At 42.5% G+C, this 20415-nt stretch overlaps 1 protein-coding gene across 1 annotated transcript in view; it reads right to left on the bottom strand.

Moving 5' to 3' along the window:
- Nucleotides 1–18978, bottom strand: part of slc24a4b (solute carrier family 24 member 4b) — a 35115-nt gene extending 16137 nt beyond the window's left edge. The window contains exons 1-2 of the mRNA XM_084082892.1: nt 18755–18978; nt 12636–12749 (exon numbers count right to left, since the gene is read on the bottom strand). Coding sequence (XP_083939018.1) covers nt 12636–12749; nt 18755–18920 — 280 coding nt within the window. The 5' untranslated portion in view covers nt 18921–18978. The remainder of the gene's footprint in view (nt 1–12635; nt 12750–18754) is intronic.
- Nucleotides 18979–20415: the final 1437 nt, after the last annotated feature.

Raw genomic sequence — 20415 nt, 5'->3', positions numbered from 1 at the left:
CACGTCCACAATGCAAAACAGTAGAGATCAAAGGTACTATAGCCACATACTGTATGGAAAGGCTCTGGTACATACTGTATGTTCAACTCATTCAGAGACACGGTGCAGATATCTGGGACGAGCATGATCTAAGGCTAAGCTCATAGTTTTATTTTAACTTAATTTATCTTGGTTTGGTTCTCATCTCTATCTCTCCTGCGTTTCAGTCTCATTGCTGTTGCCATTACACCTGAATTTCTCTTTGGGGATCAATAAGGCTTTGTCTTATAATATCTTTAAAAAGGACCTGCCAGCTTTTTGACAGTGCCATTGTTTGGGGAAGGAGCTAAAACACAGGCAATTATCATTATATATTAATATCACCTAAATAATACAACAAAAACATTTAACATCAGACATTATAGACGGTATCAATATCGAGTGGGGATGTGCACTGTTTCAAATGAGCACTACATTAGTGGTTCCAGGCATACAACACTAACCAATGTCATCTATTCAAGCCCAAGTTATACAAGGCTCAGCCGTCACCGATCTCCTGGAAATCTGAGGCAAAAGCCAAGGCTATATTAAGAGCCTGAAGTCATACAGAATTAAAGCAAGCAGGCAGAAAAATCCTCCATGCTGAGGACCCATCATCCATCATCCAGAGCCCCAGCTGGGGCACAGTGTGACTATGGTACCACCATACGGCCTGCATCGCCGGCATCACAGCTACACCACAGAGCACCTGGCTGGAGACAGAAGTCAGCCGTCGCCCTTAAGGGAGGTGGGCGTCTGGAGGAATGGCCCCCATGTGACCTATTCTTGCTGTACCCACATGACAAGGTCATGGCTGTTATTTGGAACAGCCTACACGACTATTTTCGCTTGCACAGGCCATAACTACCAGGGTCGTTCCGAACAACCAGCCGCAATTATTTACTGGCTGATGCTTGGTCAATGTTATTAGATTGGTGGCCTCAAATTTGGTTGGTCCATAGAGCAGTTTTCTTGACATTTTTTGTACCCCTATTATTGGTTTCTGTCCAATCTGGCTAAAGGAAAGTGATCCTTAAACTCCTCTCAGAAGGTGTATTAGAAAGCAGAGACAATATGTCTCACATATGCAATATGTGTTTAACAGCATTTTATAAATGTGCTCATTGTCAATATTTACCAAATTCCTTTGGCATATACTATAAGCTTGTCTAAGATGCAGCACCTTCGTCCAACACAATGAAAGAGTTTTGGCACCTATTCAAACCTAGATTCAAAGTTATGGGTTACCACTTTGCACATAAACAAACATATTATGTGTGGCCAAAATCCAACAGTCTTTTAGCCAGCATAACAATGCTGTTCAAAACTGAATTTGGGCCTTTGACGCATATGGACTGAGGAATTGGAACACTGTTCACCTGAGACTCGTCAGTGCACCTGTCCCAACCTCAGTGTGGTCTGTTCTTCTGACATTTGATGACATACATGCATGACTGACTCAGCGCGCCTCTTGGAACACTGCACAGGCAGGGCAATTTACAGTACTTATTTCACAGGATAGAGCCCAAGCCCACTTAACCCCCCCCCCTCGGATTGTATACCATTACATCACATGCATGCAGTGATGTTCTGCAGTCGTGTCTATCTATGTGTGATTTCTGTTCTTTTGTCCAAATTATTTGTTCAGGAAATAGCAAAGGAAAAACTCATTGAATGCTCATTGCATGAAAGACAATAATCCATGACTGAGTATATGAGGGGTTTATAATATTTGAAATCTACAGTAACTGATAAAACCATTCAGGCGAGCATATCTGTGATTATTTCTGGGTGATGATGCACAAGATGAAAACAAATTATACCCGTGGCTGTTAATGAGCACATAACAGGGCAATAGGATAAAATTGTACACTGTGCTTGCAACAGCTTTAACGGGCTAAATCTATAAAGCCTTTGCTCATTTCATTTCTGACAGTTTTATATGGTGGAACGACACGTGTGGGCTTAGCACGCTGCTCTCGACCACAGGTGCAATCAATTATAGGATTTGTCAGCTGTGTCCTTGACAGGGATGGAAACATAACTGATGCTGATACAGTAGGCTAAAGACATATTACATTTATCCTTGCAGCTATGACTTTTATTTTTATTTTTCATTAGAACAACCTCTCCTGCTACTATTTACATAATGGCAGTTATCAGGCCTCTGTAGGTTTGCCCTGAATCAATCATTAAATGGTACAGACATCCCGTCTGCCACTGAAGATAACTGAATTCCAAATAAAACTGTTATCTTCGGTGAGCGATGCGGTCGCACGATGATAATGTTATTAGCCATGAGAGAGCGAACAGAGTTGAGAGGCACATTCAGAGTCACCTCGGAGGCTCAATAAACATTGAAACAGACACCATCTGCAGGGGTTCGCCCGTGTGTCCCCCTCAGCGCCGAGGTCAATCTAGACATGAACGTGCTTCCACAGCTATTTCTCTACGTGAGGAGGAGAGGTGAGAAGATACACCACAGAGGCAGCACAAAAGATCAGAACAGCCGTCTGTACAGTAGATGGAGTCAATTATGCAGCCCACGCACTCTCCCAGAATAGCACGTCAATAAATAGCTTCAATGGGTCAAGGTAAATATGAAGGTGAATATTTCACTCATTAATTGGAGAAACCACATCATAATGATGGATCATCCATTACAGAAATCTATGTAGCCATCAATATTTATTGCCACCCTGAGGACTATGAACTACCACTGGTCTACCAATAAATTGTGTCATGTTCCTACAAATGAGCCTGAAATACAAACATCGACTACATTGATTTGGTAAGTGACTAATAGGGCCATAATTAAAGCTACATTGTCATACTTTTGAAAGAGTTTTATTATTCAGAGGGAATTACCATGTACCCTGCAAGTCTACACAGTAATGTGAAATCCAGTTAAATACAGGCAGCAGTACAGTACCTCCTCCAAAATAAATACAGCTGAGCTACGCACCTAAGACTGCAAAACTTATTTTTTTGGGGAGAGGTAGGAGAGTTGAGTCCTGGCCTGGAGCACAAACAAAATCCAAGCTACACCTCTACTATATAAAGTTCAAGTTGTGGCAGGCGGAGGGCGGTGTCTGTGGGTCTTGTCTGTAGCAGGCATGTAGATATGCCCATATATGGACATACTGTATATACATGCCCAACGTCAGAGCAACTTGGAAAAAAACACATATATGAACTGGACAGACGTCAGCGCAAAAAACTTTGCGCTGTGAGGTAATGGTTATGCCCCATATGTGGACATGTCTGATGTCACAGTACGCATATTAGCGTTGTTGGGCAGCGTAAAATCGCTGTTAGGTTTATGTTGCGTGAGACGTCAGAGCTCAATCAGTGAGAGAGAAAGATAGGGGGAGGGAGTCGGGAGTTGAGGGAGTGAGGGAGAGGGGAAGGGAGGGAGGGAATATAAGAGAGGGAGATTGAGATGGGGATGGTGGGAAGGAGAGAGCCTATTCCACCCACGCAGTAACCCAGCCAATGCTGGGTACCGGAACCTGAACACGCTGAGCAATGCGTCGCTTGTCAGCGCAATAAACCCCGGCAACGCCAGACAACCTAATAACGTAGCACGTTTTCTGCTCGTTTAAAAATAAACCTCTAGACACCTGACTGTGCTTCTTATGCAAGAAATTAATTGCAACACTTCTCCTGTCCACAACCATGCACCCCCCCACCCCCAATCTCATAATCAGCCCCCGGGAGTAATTACTTGGTCCACACAGAGCGAGTCCTCACTCAAGAGGACTCGAGTGGGTTAGGTTTAACACAGCTCAAGCCAGCCCCGCAAACAGCGTAAACATTCTTCTGAAGCCAGCATCACTGCCCAACAGTGGCACAGGAAGTATAAGTTCAGTTATTTAAAATGGATTGACAAATTCTCTCACAAGCACTCATTTGACTCCACAAGCAACACTGGCCACTGTGGGCACATGTTCAAGGTCTTACACGTTGCATAGTAGAAGCAAAAACGCAATTTGCCAGCCACCATATTAAAGACAGAGCTGACTTTTTTTTTTGTAAATTTGTATAATTAATATTCCATAATCTGTTAATCTTTCTGATGTATGCCCTGGCATTGCGTAATAGAGATCAGTATATGGTAGAGTCTGCTGTCCCAGACCTGTGAGAGCAGTGATCAGAGCTAACACCAACCCCCTCTGTTAGGGCTCAATAGCATTAAGGTGTCCAAGTATGGATTCACACGGAAATGCGCATTTTTATAATACTGTGTGGTAAATACTGTGTGTGCTGTACATTAATGCCATTTGTCTTCAGTGCAAATTCATCTTCTGGTAACTTCCTGTAGTCATGGAGTAATTTGCATTGGACAACATTAACTGCCATCAAATATTATCTTGTCAATTAAAATTATATATAGAACACTGTGTGAACTGGGTCAACTGCCTGGCCCAACCCAAAGACATCAACCAAAGAAGGCCCGTTGTCATTAGCTAAGTTTGTCCACTTTCTCTTGACCACTGTGGACAGAAGTGCGATTCCTTTTTGGTCATTTTGAATAAACCCTCACATCTAGAGTTCGGGCCGACACCTACATTGCATCTCCCATCCGACTGATATGCCCATATATGGAGATCTCTGCATCTTTCAGTTCTTGTCCCTTTTAATCCCATCTATGAAGATCTGTGTATCCGTCAGTCCTTGTCCCTTTTATGCCCATATATACGGAGATCCCTGATGTCATGAATATATGCCCATATATGGGCATGCCCCCTTTTGTGCCCATATATGGAGCTGACTGATTTGTTGAGGTTAGACAACACACTCCATATTTAGATGAGTCAGATATATGGTGACATGAGCGTGACGTCAGAGGTGGTATGTTGTCATAGTGACGTGGCCGTGGTTTGTTTATGGTTATGTTGACATAGTGACTTGGCCGTGACGTCAGAGGTCCAGCCGCCCGCCCGCCGGTCCGCTGGCTGGTCCTCCCTTAAGACAGTTTTAATATAAGAATTACAGAATTAGCTATCCCAACCAAATATCATTATGTGAGCATGACTGCTTTTGCTAGAGAGTCCATATTTGAATAGATGTATACTAATATCAACTAGATTACAGCCATGTGTTATCTTGCTGAAGAATCCGCATATTGGAACATGTTCGATGTTCATCATTCCTAGACATCATGGTTTAGTTTGTTTTACCCAAAACTGTACACACATCATTCCCAAACAACATGCATATTATTCTATTGCCACATTAACATGACCAGTTACTGTACATGGACACACACACACACACACACTTTACACTTATACCATTAGCAGTCCCATCAGACTCCAGATGTGATTTTAGCATGATAGTGCACCAGAGTAGCTGGGGAATGTTTAGCAGGGCAACTTGCTGGAGCAATTAGTCTCCTGGTTCAATAACCTAAAGAGGACACAACTGTGAAGTGCATGTGTTCAGCTGTATAACCCCCCCTGGGTACAGCACAGCTCTGCAGCAACAGAGGCAGAACATAATCACTTTCCATACTGTAGGTGATCTTTTACAGGAGTGACCCATATGCCTTTTGTACGTGACGCAATTAGACTTTAGCCACTCGCGTAAGTAAATCCCAACAGAAGAACTCCCTGCTAGCAAACAGCATGATGCGAGGGAAAATTCATAAATACCATAATGCAAGCAGTGCTGAAGCGGAAAGGTGTGAGAAGAGAATGTACAGTAAATGATGAATAAATACATGAAGAGGTGTACAAGCGTGTTGAACAAAGTGCTCTGTGCAGCTGCTTTGGCCCACACTAACCCCCACCACCACCACTCCACTGTATTGTTCTAGTGTTGGCATGCAAGCAAGAAGCGAGGCGAGGTCAGTTTCCATTATGCACAGCAGTATAATCCTCCGCTTGTGTAATTCCCTTTTAAAAAGCCTCCTTCTGGTGTTTCCCTGGAGTCGACAAACCTGCATGCCACCGCAGAGCAGCCGCCAGTCACAGTCAGCCTCCCCTTATCTCTCCACCAACTTTGCAGGCCTCTGCGCCGTCTGAATACTACTTTCTTAACCCTCGGAAATCATGTTTACACTTCGACTTGCTTCGTCCGAACTGGATTTTCAGTACCTACCTGTACCATGAGAAGGTAAATGAGGTCAGAGAGAGAGAGAGAGAGACTCCAATACTTGCGCTTGCCATACCATGGAAAGAAACACGCAACCACACCAAAAAACATGCAACATGCACACACACACACGCACCCCCATCCACCCCTGAGCAGATTAGTCCGATGCCGTATCTAAAACCACTATAATCAAATCCTGAGGGATTATTGCATAGTGCAAACCAGGCCACACTAAAACCCGTGTTTTGTTGTTCAGTTCTGTCCAGTTTTAACACACGCTTAAGCATGTTAATTATGCTACTCAAGTGGGAATTCTCAATATTAGCAACATGCTTATTAGAGGGGATGCCTGGTGGCTCAGCCAGTTAGTGCACAGACCATCTGCTTCTTGTGGGCATGAGGAGTCGGGTTCGAATCACACCTGCTCTCACATGTCTCCTCTCTCTGCCCTTTGGATCCTGTCCCGGAACTGACCCATCTGAAATTAACTCTTTTACTGCCATGGACGCGATAACGTGTCCGTTGGTACTTGGTCCACAGTGCCATGGACGCGATAACGCGTCGAATAGCTTTTTTATTGTTTTATATAAGATCACACTGTGATCTTCAATCCGGAGTGACCACTTAAACTCACACGGATACAGAAATAACGTCAATAACGTCTGATAGAATCTCCTTAATCTTGATTTTATCATAATTTGTCTAGTGTCCTAAACCTGCTTTAAATGTGAAATTAATATAAATGGTGTCATATTGGCCTAAATTCAGTCATGTACTCTATTCTGCTATTTCTCTATCTATGCAAGGTCAAAGCCGCTGGCTACAGGCTTTCCGTGGCTATCTGTTGTCTCCTCAAGTTATGTCAACATGGAAATGTTTTGAGAACACTGTATCTAGGTGTTCTCCTCTACGCTAACCCTTCTTTTAGTATCACGAAGTCACCACTGACCAGTGACTGGTCAGAGCCGATGTCAACGTGCTGTTTGAGACATGTGGACGCTGTTTGTCCAAAGATAAACTGTCACACCATCATCATCATCTTCATCATCTACCATCATCAACCTCATCTGACGACGACGTAATCATCACTCTCATCCAATCCAAGAAGTCGACCTTCGCCCGGAAACTCATCTATGTCACATCCTATGATGTCATATGTTTATGTTAACGGACGCTGTTAAAGTCCAGTGCTTTCTCTGTTCAACGGGAGAGAGACACGACCGATGATGCCTTCCATACCTGTGATACTGTAACCTTCCCAGTCTCTCTGTCTGTCTGAATATATTTCACTACATCCAATGGCTGCCTGTGTTCTGAGTCTGAATTGTCTTTGTCGCCTTTTATGAAAGTTACCGGTACTTTGTGTGGGTGATAAGGAAAAAACAACTCCATCAACGTCATTTACGCCCCATCCACTCTGTCTATTGGTTTCCTGCAGATGCCAGTAACTCAAGTTAATATGTTTTGCCCTCGTTTCGACGAGGCACAGTGTTTTCAATGGCCTCTGGCTAAGGGAGCGATAGTTCCGGTTTAAAAAAAGAATTCTCTGGGTGACGAATAGTGATCCCTTTGCGTTTACCAACCGTCTTACAAGCGATCATAATGTATATAAATGTTCTGTGGCCAGTTGGGGAGGTGGGAAAGACGATCATTTTTGACAAAACATGGTATTTTCTGCGTGCAAAAAAGGTTACCTCACAGGTGAAATTCCTTTCCACTGGGAAGGGGACAGATCCTGAATCGATCAACCAATATGGATCTACATCTTCTGTGACCACTTGAAAAGGTTATAAAACACGAAATTCTCTGGCATGGGTGAGTTTATTAATGTATATACTCTGGCAGTGAAAGAGTTAAACATAAAAAACGCCAATAATAACAAAAAACATGCTCATTAGAAGCAAATTATTCCTTCCATGGCAACATTACCCACAATGCTCTGCCCCCAACAAAAGTGCTGTATGCTTCCGATTTGGCATTAGTTAGGCCCATGCAAAGGAGGGTGGAAAAAAAACATTTAGTATTCTGTGTCCCTTAGTCAACCTCAACTACTCTGTCAAGTACAAACCACATTCTTCACCCAACATGTATTATAGTAGCTCATAAAATGTTACAAATTCTACAATAAAGGTACAATGCCTTGCCTCCCAAGAGCTATTGTGACCTGCCGAATTATGGAGGAACACATAAAAGTGAATTTGTACCATTAATCACTGGATTGCCATAGACTTAAGAGGATATAAATCTCTGAGCACACACTTTAATTAGTTAACACTACAGTGGCGACAGAACGACTTAAACTCTGCCAGTAATGGTTAAAACAGTGTAATGAGCACTTAGTGGCACTATCACAGTTCTGCAGTATGATTCGTCTTCATAAATTACAACAAGCATGGTATGTAATGAACTTGCTAGTGCAATTAAGGGTTTGGATAACGTGAATTATTGCTGAATGATCAATAACAAAACGGGGGACTTATGATGAATGGCTGTCTTCGCTAGCACAGCACAAGTCTCAGGATAAGCAAAACAATATTAGCACCTCATGGACCCTGGAAATGGCTCCCTCGCCAAGCAAAGAAATAATGATGAGGAAAAAGGGAGCGAGCAGGCCAAGTATAAATCTATGCATTCCACAAACAGCAGCCTAATTAAGCAGAGCTTTAGATGTGGGTACACACTCAGCATAAAACAAGAAGTCTCTGATAATAACTCTCACACAGTCCTCGCCTGGTGCATCTCTCTGCCCCAGAGTCCCTGTCCCCCATGGACCAATTCTGAGAAATTAATAGATCCAGGATGAAAGCAGCGAGCACATCACTTAACTGAAGAATGGTGCTGGCAGTCCAAACCCTAAAAAAAGGAAAATGAAGCAAGTACTGCACACATGAAGTTGCCTCTGCAACCATTTATTGTGCCCAGGCAGAAGTCGGACCTTTCTGAAATATGCTGTACAACCAAGATTAATGTATGACTGACACCTAACAGTATGAGCTGGTGGGTCTACTCTGAAATAGGACCAATCTCAAGAAATGGCCATGATGTATGATTCTAAGGCATATCATCAGCCCATACTCAAGGTGAAACAGTGGGTGGTTCTGGAGAGGGGGACGTGAGCGGTGTGAAGTGCAGTCTGTTGCCTGCAGTGGGCAAGACATTTGCAAGGGGGAAAGAAAAAAAAAGGTAATCCCTGAGGATTAGGAGGAAGACTTCCAGCACATAATCGTGTCAACTGGCACTCATTTCAGTAAGACCCCCACTGAGACTGTTCAAAAGTTGACTCTTCAAATTAATGTTTCAAAACAATGGACAGCTTGGATGTACTGTACATGAATACAGTGGCTGCTAATGCCACAGTAATGTGCAGGGGGGGGGATGCAATTTGACAATGAAAGGTGAGAAAAGGCTTAAATCAAAAATAACAGCACTGTTTATGCAACTCATCCCCTTAAGGATTCTACCTGCTGTGACAAGTAATGAAGAGATAATGTCAGTTCTCATTGGGTCAATAGTAGAACCACAAGAGAGCTAAATACAGCACCTCAAATTACCATCAGAAATCCCTGTCCCATGGTGTCACCCTGCAGGTGCTGTCGAGTGCAACTACACAGTGCACAAAACATTAGGGACACCTTCCCACTATGGAGTTGCACCTCCTGTTGAAAAATGCACTTCTTTACCTGGACAACCTCCCCTTCTTCAGGACAGGAATTGATTTAAGCATGGATCAAGCACATTCATCTGATAAGCTTAGGTCACGGACAAAGCAGATGTTACTATAATTGTGTGCAGTAAGACAAGATGACTTTAGTGTGGACACTTATTTTACTCAGACAAGATGCCATTTAGGGTAGAAACCTATAACCACAGAATGATGAGTGGATTAGATTTTTTTTTTATGGACAGCCCAAATGTCCCCAGCAGTGAATGACCCCAGTGAGTGTTTAAGTTCGGCATCTTTGTGCTCTCAAAGGTAGTGCATATTCAGATGTTGCACTGGTGGCAGCTGTAACAGCAAGGGGAGATGTGAACATCATACTTCCATTTCACTGTGAACAACACCAGTCTCACCTCAATGTTGACAGTGTTTATGCACAATTAAGTTACATTAAAGTGATTTTACTTTAGTGTTACATCATATTATTTTAGACAACCATAGTGGTCTCTTCCTGCTTCAGAAAATGTGTTATTTGGGTAACAGTTACCCAAATAACAGTTAATCTTGTTTATCATAATTTGTCTAGTGTCCTAAACCTGCTTTAAATGTCAAATTAATATAAATGGTGTCATATTTAATTGGCCTGTCATGTACTCTATTCTCCTATTCTACTTCTGTGTGCAAGGCCACTGCAACTTCATCTCTGCCACTAATGTTGTTATAAAATGCCGGCTCCTGGAATTTAATAACAATAAGTAGATAGTGAGTTAATCTCGGAATGTTTTGAGAACACTTCATCTCGGTGTTCTTCTCCAATGCATAACCCTTCTTTCAGTGCCACGAAGTGACCACTGACCAGTGACCGGTCAGAGCCGAGGTCAACGTGTTGTTTGAGACATTTGGACGCTGTTTGTCCAAAGATAAACTGTCACACCATCTTCATCATCTACCATCATCATCCTCATCTGACGACGACGTAATCAATAAACAGCTCTATCAATTACCATTAATATTAGCCGGTGCAGGCCTACTCAGGGACCACACAAGTCGGGAACGATGCAAGTCAGCAACAAACAATGGAAGTTGGGAACGCATGTCCTACCCGGTTATGCAAAACCCTCAAATCTTATAGAGTACCCAGTGTGGTACCCATTACCACAGTTCGGCACCGGCCTACTCGGGAACAATGCAATTTGGGAATGCATGCATGCCCCACCCGTTTTTCCCTTGTACTTCTTGTGAGAGTACCCGATGTACCCTTTTCCAGAGTACCCAGTGCGGTACCCACTAACATATGAACGATTGACAAAATATGGAGATAGATATGGGGATCCCTTATGTCATCTGAAACTTGACATACACGAATGGAGTTCCATTGTACACACCACCACTTATATTGGCACAGCGGCAAAAATGTTGACGCAAAGCTCCATCAATCCGTGAAGCCAAAAGGTCAGGTTGGCCAATCAGAATCTAATGCTTACATCCCTCCAAACACACCGATTCGGACACACAGATTCACCAAGTTGCCACTCGACACTGTGACTGCACATCCTCGGATCATCTGCGACACACACACCAAGTTTGAGGCCGAATGGACTGTGTCCTAGTAATGCCCGGGACAGGCACACACAGACAGGTTTGTGCAATGTATGTTTAACACTTGAAACCTGCCGGCAACTATTTAATGTTGTCTCTAAAACATTTGGGGTAATTAGTGTAATTTTCTTATAAATGTTTTGGTTGGGAAGCAGCTTTGAAATGTAATGACTGCTACCAATATACACATAAACCAACCCTATGCAACTCAAACGACTACAATCAAGTGTGTCCCATTTAGTCTCTGAATTATGCAAGATGAGGAATCGTGCATTTTTTTTCCTTTTACGCAGTGCCGATGTCAGCACTGTTGGTAGAATTGTCAGCACAGTATCCACCATAACTAATTACAGAGTTCACTAATACCTTTAAGTGCAGCAAGGGTGTACTAAAATAATCTATATATGACCCTTTTATAGTCTTCTTAAAACAAATTAGAATGCTGCAAGTGATCTAAAATGATTCAGAGCAAAATAATCTCAAAATGGTGAGGTGAGATAAACCATGGGATTAACTGATCAGGGTATCAGTGACTAATAACATTGATTAATGCTACAAACCTAATGCACCTCCCCCTTCTCACACCCACACAGGACCCATAGCCCATGTGTCGTCTATTAGATCAGCAGTGGTTCTCGGTTCTCCAGTATCATATTATGGTCCCCAAAAGATTAGCATTCATTCTAGACGTTTAGTCGCCTGGGGCACAAATCAACCATGTGGCATGAGAAAAAAAGCTGTTTTTGCCGTTCAGATCCACTGATTGAGACAACATACAGTACAGTTGTTGTGCTACTTTTGAACACACACAACAAAATGTATGTAAAATTATGAACAGGTGTTGCCCAACAAGTGTTTGGGCAACACACACACACGTTAGACCAGGGTTCCTAAACATTTCCATGCCCAGGACCCCCAAATAGCAATAGCCTATGGCTGCGGCCCACCTATTGCAAAATAGCTTACAATAAAAATATATATATAATCTACAACGTCATGCAACACACTGTGAGCTTGTAGATCTGCCATTTGCATTTTGGAAAACCTATACATTTTTGGGAAAAAACGTAAGTTCTTGAAAAGATTTTACAATAATGACATGCCCAAGGGTCGCCAGGTTGAAAGTGAAAATGGCACAATAATCTATTCTAATATGAACTAAAATAACTTTTGTAATATACTGAAGTTATGTTTATCACCCCCGCCCACCTGGCGCCCCCGTTGGGCACCACAGTCCCCGCTTGAGATTAGACTAGTGTACCTGGTTCTGTACAGTTCTTCTGCTCCGTTTCATTGTCTGGTGGCGAGGCCATGAGTCTTCTTCCCCAGTGTTCATGGTCCGGGTGCAGGTGCCCCTCCACTACCATCCCATAACCTGGAACAGAATATGAGCAGTGTCATTTATCAACCATCAGACCGTATTCATAAAAAATTAAATCACAAGAAGAAGAATACCAAACTGACATCGACGTTAAAAAAAACCCTGAACAGTTGTGGCACTTTTTTTTTTTTAACTGCTCCTGAAATCAAACATAAGTTCTTGTGGGCTTATTTTGAATTTCAAATTAAAGACTACCATTATGTGCTGCAGTCCCAAGGGTGTTGTTAAAACCCCCAAAGATGCTTAAAAAACCCACATGCTTTTATAAATCTCTTTAAAGTGCGCTTTGGGATGTTTTTAATTTTGCATCCGTAAACATCAAAATGCATCAGGGTTGGAGGGGAAAAAACGGATTCTGCAATTAACTGCCTCTGCTAGTTTAATAGAATAACTACAGTTCTGGAATCCATTATGTAATATTATAAACAATTCAAGTTTAAACAATTGCTATAAAAGTCAGTATCATATCAGAGCACAAACTGCAATAGATAATTATAATGATCACTTGAAGAACCATGTGTCAGCATCCCAATTCCAATTTCTTCCAGTTCTACAATGCTTGAGCATCAGAAAATGAATTTAGATGAGAAACTAGCTTCCAAAGATCTCTGGTCTCCCTGATTGTGACCATGAATGAGATTATTACAGTCTCAACAGGCAGATTTAACTATAGGCTCCTGATTTATTTATTAGGAGGACAATGTGGTTACTTACAAGTCTACGGATTTAATTCTAGGGCGGGAGAAAAATCTTGCTAAACCTCCATAAATAAATCATAACTTGTGTTACACAAAAACATTTTTTATATATTCTATAACTATATTATTCAGTATATCATATTACATAATATCTTAAAACATGCGTAATAATGCATGTCATGCACCCTTTTAAACTGAAAATCTAGGGTCTGGGAGTTACTAGCTTGCCACAGTACAGTGAATAATGTACAGCAAATTATAGCATACTGTGTAAAAAAAAAGAACAAACCCAAATCATTTAAACTCCCTACTCAAACCACTGAACAAAAATCTAACGACTCTACCACAACATGGGTCGTTTTTCGACAGCTCTAGCATTCCAGTTCGTGTTTTTCCCGGATATGTTCTCAAACAAAAACATGTCCTGGTATTTTTAGCATACAGTCATTGAAAGTAATTCAGCATTAAATGGCACACGTCGAGTGATCAGCAATCATCTGGACGAGCTGACTGATGATCCACCTCCTCCTGACACACCCTCCAACAATCACTCACACCTGCTCCGCACATCACTCTCAACACTGTGCATAGTTGAGCTGCAGGGCTCATTGCCAAATTGCTCCAAATGTCAGATACTGAGTTAGAGATCTAATGTATGATGTTTCATGGCCTTGTGTTCTGCTTTGATGATACAGTGTATTGAATCATTGCGGAAAGAGTGACATGAACACAGACACACAGCCCAATTACCATAATTTTGCTCTCTCTCCGCAGTGCACACCTCAACTAAAACTGTCCAGTTTTGTGCCACAGCTTTGTTCTGGAGAGAGAAAGACCTTTGTTGGTCCCGTATTGACTTCTGTTTCAGCTTCACCCAGCTGATTGACTACTCATATGGTTATGATGAGTGCTCCGGGGATGTACATAGTTAGGGCCTATGTGCCATGCTCAGGGAGGGGCCGGGAACCAAGGCTCGCAATTTATGTCCAAGAAATTGGAATGACATGAGCAATCACAGTAAAATCCTGTGTTACATTTGTATTAAATTAATTTAAATTAAATGAACACTTTATAAAGAAATTCTGCTTTCAACTGGCTCCGTAGTGGTTAGGCAATTTCAGCTGATCTTGAAAAAGTCCAAATCAATAAATATAATTTCTTAATGTAATTACATTTATGTAATATTCTGATCTACATTTAAACCACTTAAAAGTAAAAATGTTGTTCCTTCATGGTGTCATGTATGTTTTGTTGTGTTCAATGACATTCTAGGTCCACTAGAACATTTAGACAGACTGAAAGTAAACTTTAAACCACAAAAAAAAAGAAAGAAATACATCCCAGAACCACAGAAGGACAGCGTCTCAGTGCTTCGCATACATATCACCACCAGTATGCATACTGCACACAACACGAAAACAAAATAAATAGCAGCCGTCATCAATATTGTCAGTACATCAAAAGAACATTCTGTCGTGAACAGGGGTGAAAAGTAATTCTAGCTTCACTTAAGTCATTTTTGATATAGTAATGTACTCAACTATTTTTGAAAAGGCAATTACAGACCAGCCTACGGTTATGCCGTTTTGGCACCGTCAGGAGGCGATTCTGTTTTCACTCTTTTCACTTCAAAGTCAATCTTTGAGAAAGCTTCTTTATAAAGAATAAATGGTCACTACTTGAAGCGAATCAATTAATAATAGAAGCATTGATGGGTAGGATGCATATTGAAAGGGTTATATCAGGATGTAACCATTGGAATCCCATGGTTCCCGGGTTCGACGCCCAGCTCCTCATGGCTATATGTCCAAGTGTCGTTGAGCAAGACATTTAACTACTTCTGCTCGTTACGAGCCGGTCGGTGCATGTTTCCTCCGCCGTTTGTGAGTGAATGGGTGAATGTAATGCACATTGTAAAGTGCTTTGGAAAAAGGCACTACCTCTGTATGAAATGAATGTACCTTTTATTTTTACATAAGCACTCTGAAAGTGAATGTAGAAGAAATCTCACCATAAATCCATCCTCCTAGTGTGGTATTAGAAAAAAACATTTCAAATGTGGGTCAATAACACTGTGTCCGTCTATACCTACATGTACTGTATGGTATTTGATCAATGAAAAATTCTGAAAACTGCTGTGCAGAATACGGTAGATGGCAAAGAGCTAAACTGATATCAAACGCCTTTGCAGACTTGAAGGAGAAGTAAAAATTAGCCCAACAGCATGGTGTCTGTCTGCCTCCAAGGAGATTGTATTGTGTTGTAGTGAGACAGAGAGCAACAGTAACCTGGTAGTAATGTCATCCCCCAGCTCTGTCCAATCACCTAGGGAAGAGGTGGACCAAGGACGCTCATAAATCACTTCCACTTCCTGCAATGTGAGCGTATACTCGTACGAGAGTGCACCTCCTCACAGGCCTCCTGCTGCCAAAAATCATCCCTCATACACAGTAAAATCCTTAGTGTTCATTTAACTCTACTCTGAGATTAAGTACACTCTCAGTTACAAATGGATAAATAACACTGAGGCTTTTACTCTGTACAGCCTCCCTCCTCACATCACCATTGTTCTGCCCTGCACACACCTGTCAGACCTGGGCTCTGCCCTGCTTCCATAAACACCTGTTCTAGCCTCCCATGTGGTGCCCCACTACCATACATGTATCCAATCAGCATGCAGGATAAAGCACCACGTGCCACCCCTCTTCATGAAGACATAACCCAGAAGAAATGCATCTCTTCCCATCTATTTTGCCCAGTCAGCCACGGGTCACAGGTAATTAATTATTGTGACATAACAAATGCTTGTTTCTTTTCTGATATTTGAGAGATGTGAGTACTAACAAGGCCATAGAGTTAAAAACAAAGGGGTTCCACCCATAGAGTTAAAAATGGTTCCACCGCATCTCAAGCCAAGGTGCATCTCAGTAGCAGGACTGGTTTGTGTAGCAGAAGGCACTGGAGCAAACTCGGAAAATTAAAGCCTTTTTTATTTACAGGGTGCAGGCAAATACTGTGACAACGTTTCGATGTCAATACATAATCTGATCTTCATTATGACCTGATGAAGATGTATTGACATTGAAACGTTGTCACGTTATTTGCCTGCACCCTGTAAATAAAAAAAGGCTTTGTCTGAGTTTGCGCCAGTGCAAGGCCATTGTTAGTTTGATCTGATTAGTGTGCAGCAACCCGACCCATAGGTCCAAGAGCGTTCCATTGCCTTAGATCAAACACCTCTCATCTGGCACACCTTTAGATGGCCACCATTGCTTCTACAAGTCACAGCAGTGCATCAGGGCTGACATTCACAGAGCACACCCCGTGTCAAATACCCCTGCATGGCAACACTCACACTTTGGGTCAGGCAAACTTGATTAAATGAAAAAAGGCAAGCCATTACTGACCAGGAGGCTTAGTTTGGCTCCCAGAGCGTGCCTTGTGGAGATAATAGATTTTGTGATTTGCACTTGCGTGCATGATATCATTTGATAATAATCTTTTAAGCCTCTTGTTGTTTTAATGTAATTAATAAAACTCCCCAATACATCCTTTAGAGACATATACAGGCCATAGAGTGCTGATTTACTGATGATTTCAGGCCTGGGCCTACAGTAAGTGGATGCAGATGGGCAGATCCCACACCAGGCTCTGAGGTCTGAGGGTCAGGGTTAAAAGCACTTTGAGGACCAAACAGATTGAAACCACTTTTGTCCCTACGTGATGGCTGAAATTCAAGGTTTCCATGAAACAGTAATCCCTGTGTTGCTGTGGCAAACAAAAAAATGTGCAATATCCATAGTGACACTGAACATAGCATTCCAGCCTGAGGGGTATTTTTTTGAATATGCAGTAGGCCTATAGATTTGTTTTTTTTAATGCTTTTGCAGATACAGGCTTCATGAATACCTGTCCAGAGAGCCTATCACTCATGTTGATGGATATAACCTCAGTTATGATTATGAACGACTGGTCAGGTATTCTTCACTAGATGTGATGAATGTCAAGGTTAATTGTCCTGGCGTCGGTGACTATTACATAACCAAGAGACAGCTGAGCTACTACTCTGCATGTAAAGTGGTTCACCTCGTACACGTGCAGTGGTTTTGACATACCGTAGCCCATACACGCGTGCGGCGTTCTTTGTATATGTGGGGCTTGTGACATATGTCACACAAACACACGGTGCGTGATGATGCATGGTGAATAATCCACCGACCTCACCATGCACAGCCACACACACCTCGGAGAGCAGCTGTGAATAATAGATCAGCGAGAGAGAGTGCCCCCCCCCCTCCATGTTATTTCCCAAATGATCGTCCTCTGCGTAATTGTATCACTCGACCCTCATGCAGAACCTAAAGCGTGCGTTATGGCATGCAGGAGGAGAATGATTATGTGTAGGCTGTGTGTGTGTGTGTGTGTGTGTGTGTGTGTGTGTGTGTGTGTGTGTGTGTGTGTGTGTGTGTGTGTGTGTGTGTGTGTGAGAGAGAGAGAGAGAGACGCGATGATGCCAGCATTACCACGGGGCAACGCTCCAACGTAGTGACCGCTGTCCGCTGATGCGCCTGGCACATAACGCAGATTTTGCCATAGAGAATGACTCAACCCAAAATTAGACTGAATGAAAATGCGTCCTGTCGTCGCTTATATGATGTCTATCTACAGTGAACGTCGGTAAGGGGGGTGTGTGAGTGTATGCCGTTGCCACGGCGCGCACACTGCGGCATAAGGACAAACAGACAGACGCATAGAAAAGACATATGACCTACATCACCGATATGGACGCAAGTCTCCCCAATGTAATGTACAGTAGAACAAAAAGGCACAACCATAGGCTGCATCGGTCGCTGCAGAGGCAGATCGTCCCCTAAATGACCAGAAAAGACTCATGCAATGCATGCCATTAAATCAGAGCCACCGTAGCCTACAGACTCTGATTTAATGGCATGCATGCATGAAATGCAAATAATGAATGAGGCTTTCTGGTCATTTGTACAAGGTAACATTCCTGCTCCATCCTATGGACCTTATATGTTATTCCGTATTTGATGCATACGAATTCCACGATGGCTCGGACATTTCTCTGACCAGGCTATATACATGCCCTTGACAGTGTGTGGGTTACTTTCTGAGATAAGACAATTATTTAAATACAACGCATATTGGGTTCGATTGTGCACGATTTATCCTGCAGAATCCTCAGCTGTTGGGCTCTGCATGCATGTCCTCCATGACCCACGTTCCTCAGCAGTGTGTCTGTCTGTCCCCACCGGTTTCTGGTCCCCATCATGCACTCACCTGTCTTTGTGAGCAGAGCCGACATGCTCCACGCCACGAACAGGACACTGCAGATGAAGCACACTTGCACGAAAAGCATCTCTCTCCTCTTGCGAACTTTGAAGAGCTTCGCGATGATTGTCTTTTTGGAGGCACTCATGTCGTTGTTGTCGTCTTGGTCCTGCATGCTTGTGGCTCTTAGTGGGCCAGCGGCCACTTCGATCCTCTCGTCCTCTCTCTGATCACTGCGGACGATCCGAACAAACTGCCCCCCTCCTTGTCGGCTCCTCTTCACACAGAACAGGCTGATCGGGACGAGGTCCTCATCTCAAGTGGATCTGAGGACAGTTTGACAATATACCGTTCAGCTGACCGTTGGGATTGATGGAACGCGGCCGTTAATAAAAGGTTCCGTGCTGCTGCTACTATACGGGCAATGATATGATATGATATGATATGGTAGGGCGGGCAACTCCTGTGTGTCTCCAATCAATTCAGCAATTCTCCAAAAATCCCCAGATTTATAGATATCTATCAGCAGCTAGACGAGCTCCCACAGCAGCATTATGCGGAAAAGATCGATTCCAGGTTTGTCCCCAGAAAAGCCTGCATTAGTCCTTCTCTTTCCCTACTTTATTTATTAAGCATAGGGCTGCGTCAAAAAAAAAGTATCCTAAAACATCAATACAAAATCATTCACCTGTTAGGCTTATCATAAGAGGTCGCAGACTACACGCATCAGTTTGGTCCGTCAAGTGAAACCAATCTGTGTACATCAAGGTTAATTGTTAAATTCGGGCAGCAAAGTCATATGCCAGTCGCATCGCCTCGGTCTGTCGGACGGGCACCTCCCCCTCAACCCTCAACATCAATTCTTTAGTGCAGCTGTGCTGCTGCTGATGAGGACCATCAACTAACAGCTGCGATCCTCCTGCATGTTATGTACTGTAGGCTGTCATGTCATTTTGTTCCATGTAAAACACATGTGTTCCATCGGATGCAGGACAGGTGGGCACTATAGGACATGGGCATCTCGATGTAAAGTTGGCTGCTCTGTCCAAAATGTTTATATATATATATATATATATATATATATATATAGAGAGAGAGAGAGAGAGAGAGAGAGAGAGAGAGAGAGAGAGAGAGAGAGAGAGAGAGAGAGAGAGAGAGAGAGAGAGAGAGAGAGAGATATAGATATAGATATATAGATATATATATTTGAAAAATGGTCTTCATGTAAAGTAGGCTACTTGAACATGCATGGTACATCATTATCAGACTTGATTTTATCCTTCAACTTCTTGTTTATGCCCCCAAAATGACTGGATGTATAGGTTTTGTAGCAATTCTAGAAATATTAGACCTTAATTGTCGAATCTTTAAGCATGTTCTAATCATGTATACATTACTTTACTTAAGACCATTTTCCAAATGTATATATTATTTTTGGACAAAATAGTTTTTTTGGACAAAACATTTTTGTATATATATGTTTGGACAAAATAGCCCATTCTACATCAAGGTGCCCAGGTGTCCTTAGTGCCCACCTATCCTGTTACCGTTTCCAACGGCTGCTATACTTTTCTGCGGTGGGTGTCATGTGCTAAAACATCTGATGTTATCACAGTCCCTAATTGTAACAACTGGAGGTAGGTACAGAACACCTTGAAGCCCGGACATCG

The sequence above is a fragment of the Gymnoscopelus microlampas genome (assembly GCF_963454915.1).
Source record: "Gymnoscopelus microlampas genome assembly, chromosome: 16".
In the NCBI taxonomy this organism is placed as follows: Eukaryota; Metazoa; Chordata; class Actinopteri; order Myctophiformes; family Myctophidae; genus Gymnoscopelus; species Gymnoscopelus microlampas.
This window is presented reverse-complemented; position numbering and strand designations above follow the sequence as displayed.